The sequence below is a fragment of the Acipenser ruthenus genome, chromosome 26 (assembly GCF_902713425.1).
Source record: "Acipenser ruthenus chromosome 26, fAciRut3.2 maternal haplotype, whole genome shotgun sequence".
Lineage (NCBI taxonomy): Eukaryota > Metazoa > Chordata > Actinopteri > Acipenseriformes > Acipenseridae > Acipenser > Acipenser ruthenus.
In genome coordinates, this window is record NC_081214.1 from 6419776 (window position 1) to 6423241 (window position 3466).

The 3466-nt window shown below is 41.3% G+C and overlaps 1 protein-coding gene across 1 annotated transcript; it reads left to right on the forward strand.

Annotated features, from left to right (window-relative positions):
• The first annotated feature begins 69 nt into the window (after positions 1–69).
• Positions 70–3466, forward strand: LOC117962897 (RPA-interacting protein A-like). The gene is made up of 7 exons (XM_034903009.2): positions 70–261; positions 1103–1291; positions 1443–1512; positions 1795–1909; positions 2343–2406; positions 2706–2846; positions 3257–3466. The coding sequence occupies exons 1-7, from the start codon at positions 190–192 to the stop codon at positions 3284–3286; spliced, it is 681 nt and encodes a 226-aa protein (XP_034758900.1). The 5' UTR covers positions 70–189; the 3' UTR covers positions 3287–3466.

The window sequence follows — 3466 nt, forward strand, 5'->3', positions numbered from 1 at the left end:
GTTGTGAGAGACAAACACAAGTCCCATGCTGCTATGGCTACGTCATTACCTTCCCGGTTGTTACGTAGCGCCTGGTAGGTTAAAAGGTCGTACGCACCGACGCGGAGGAAAGAAAGTAGTGTTGTTGTGCTTTGGGAAGAGTGGCGCGACTTTATTTTTGTGAAGTGTATTTTTCTTTAGTAACAGAAAATGGACGCCATGAACAGACACCGTGCTATGTATAAAGGAACCACACCTCCATGGAAAGAGACTTACAGGAAGGTAGTTTCCTTTTGTTTTTTGTCATTATTCGAAAGGTATAGGAGAGCGTTCTTTAAATACATTTGAGCGTTCTATGGAATCATAACAGTACAGGTTGGAAAATTCAGATGTTTACACATATATATGTTGCTATGCCACCTCTAACCTTATACGCTTGTTTTATTTTGCAGCTTCAGTAAAGCTAATAAAAAAAACACCAAAGACCTTGCGATGCCATTTTTTGTGTTGTGCAATTTCATAATGAATGCCACTAAATCCTTTGTGTAAATGCAATGTAGTGTATTTAAATGATCAGGAAAATCCAAGTCCATGTTAAATTGTTCCTTTGCTGTACATGGAAGCGAACTCCTAAGTAACCTTCCACACTCGGGTGAGTCCCATCTGTAAAGCGGGTGTTATGATTTCACATCTGATTTAGGAGGGACTTGGCTGTTCAAATTCTCCGTACCTGGTTATTTCAATCCACAAAGTAAGTTTTTATTTAAATACATCTAGTCTATCCAGACACGGACCTGTAACACGCTATTAATATGCATGAGGACTGTGTCTTAAAATGAGTGTGTGGAGCATTTTCAGACCAGCAGCAAATATAATTGAACTCTTAGCAACTGGGTGAAAAATGACTTGCAAAAGAAAAGTGGTACATGCTTTGGTTGAGCTTTCTTGATAAATGCGCAGAGTTACCAGGTTTTGCAATATTACATTAAGAAGTCTGCACCATAGTGTTGCTGGAATTCTGCCATTTAAAAATTGACAGTCCACGTGTCCTTAACCAGTGTTTTGATCCAAGTCTCTTGCTGTGTAACTCAAATCCAGTCCCTCTGCCCTCCTCCCCTGTCAGCGATGTGTGGAGCGCCTGAGGAACAGCCGCTCCAGGCTGCTGCAGAGGTATCGACAGGTTGGGGGGAGCCTGCACTGCGGGGCCCAGGGCTCCTTCATGGTACAGGAGGTGATGGAAGAGGAGTGGAACGCACTGCAGACAGCAGACCGGGGGCTGCCCTCCATGTGGAGCAAAGGGGGCTTTGGAGATGTGAGTCCGCCTTTGTACTGCACGTGCTTCCAGATGTGACTACAGCTTGTGCAGTTTCTCTCATCTTTTTATACATGAGTTATGGACTGATAATCAAGGCTGGGGGTTTCATGGTTTGGGTAACTCACTCCAGTGTCTTTGGGTTTTGTAGATTTTCAGCCTCAAGAACGACGGGGAATTGGCAGTGCTCGAGGAGATTCAACAGGAACTCATTGCGCAGGGTGAGGCTTGTGTGCTTCTTTACGGTGTTTGACAGGTTTGTGGGGTTTGTTTGAGTCTTATATGCATCATCCAGGGAACTTGAACAGAGGTCGGCTTCCAGAATCCAGAGCCAGTCTGTAAACCAAGGCCCTGGGGATAGGACTGTCCGACTCCCATCATGTTCCAACACTGATTTCTGAACTGTCTTACACCCAAGCCTGGTGGTGAATGGACAGCTTGTTGTTCATTGGGATGTCCTTGTGATATCGCTCTGTTGTAATTGATATTGTGTTCTCCTCTAGAACAAGCCATCCTTGAAGAATACGACAAAAGCATGCAGTATGAGGAGCAGTGTGTGATTGCAATGGCTGAAGGCCTGGATGCAGATAGCCACGTTATCTGTCCACTCTGTCACAGGTAAATAGTGTAGATGGAATCCCATATATAAGCTGTGTAACAGAATTTCTGACTGTAGACTTTATTGGGACAATTTAACTGAATCTGACCTAAAATAAGACTTTTCCAAATTAAATTGCTACAGTAAAAATTTTTTGCATTTTATACATTTAACACATTATTGGCTTTAAATTGAGACACTTCAACCTCTAAATTAGAAACCATATTTTGGAGGCCGGTGTGCCATATAACTAGAGAGCTATGTACACCCGTAATGGTTATAAATGTTTATTTAACACTGGAATTAGGTGTGGTGATCTATACAAGGGATGACATCTGTACACAGGACAAGATGTACTGGAAATTGGCAATTACTTCACTGTTTGGTTGATTCCAGATAAGTGATTTTATAATGTGTGCTAGAACATACTGACGTGCTGTTTTCTCTTCCCAGGAATAACCTGACGGTTAACAGTCACTTTGTCTCATGCCCGTGTGGGATGTACATTAATACGCTGGTTAGTGCAACATTGTGTTCTGCCCTTGTGAAATAAACCCTGACCTCCCCTTTTTTTTTTTTTTTTTTTTTTTTTTAATTATTAAACAATTATGATCAAACAGTATTGGGCAGTGTTTTTCTGAAGTTTACCTTCTGCAATTCCTCGCCATTTAAAATCTTAATGGCTAGTGCCAGCCCCACGAGCACAAATCTTGGACCAACTGGTAACAATAGGTAGCCCAAGGTGTTCTACTTGGAGAACAAACTGCTTGGATAAAGGTTGGTAATGATATGACTAGCTTTCTGATGTCTTTCCAGAACAAAAATATCACTGTCGAATACCTCCGATCCCTTCTGGAGAGCCGAGTGACTGATCATAATTACCAGTGTTGCCAAAACCCTGTCTTCTCAGTTGCCAATGGCATTGAAAGGTGTGCTAATCTACTCATGAGCTGTATGGTAAGACTCTGATCTTTTTAATCGTGTTTATACTCCTCTTTTATAATGAATTATTTTAATATAAACCTAGCTTGTGACAAGATTGTCTTGGCTGCATAACATGATCAAGATTTTTGAACATTAAACTAAATTTAATGTTTCTCAGTTACTGCAAAAAAAGAAATACTGGAAGACTCCCATAGCCTTATCAGTAAGCCATTCCTGATTTTACTATACAATACCTATTGTGCATTACAGTATCTAAATGGACGATCAACACGTTCTACAGAATCACGCTTTTCAAATGGCCGTGCATTAATAGGTAGCGTGCATAGGGCAAGTGTACACCATCAATGTGACATAACGGTGCATTTACTTATTGGTGCTGGAGCTTTGCAATTAAACGTGCTCTTTGTCCGTGTCACTTGTAGGCTTGCGATTACCTGACGGTCATCCTCTGAAGCAGACAGAGACGCTGCAGTCCAAGTCTTAACTCTGCAAGAAGGATTTCTTAACTTCTGAATCGGAAGGATTTGTTTTGCTTGCATGCAGTTTGTCGTATTACAACGGTGTGTGTGCCTGTCTTGTTTGTCTTTTCTTAATGTTAATTTCTATGAAATAAAGCGCTTTTTTTATTTTAA

Coding starts and splice junctions, on each gene's coding strand:
- LOC117962897 (XM_034903009.2), top strand. CDS start 190: ATGGACGCCATGAACAGACACCGTGCTATGTATAAAGGAACCACACCT. Junction 1,513..1,794: donor ACAGGAACTCATTGCGCAGG/GTGAGGCTTGTG, acceptor GTTCTCCTCTAG/AACAAGCCATCCTTGAAGAA. Junction 2,847..3,256: donor ATCTACTCATGAGCTGTATG/GTAAGACTCTGA, acceptor TGTCACTTGTAG/GCTTGCGATTACCTGACGGT.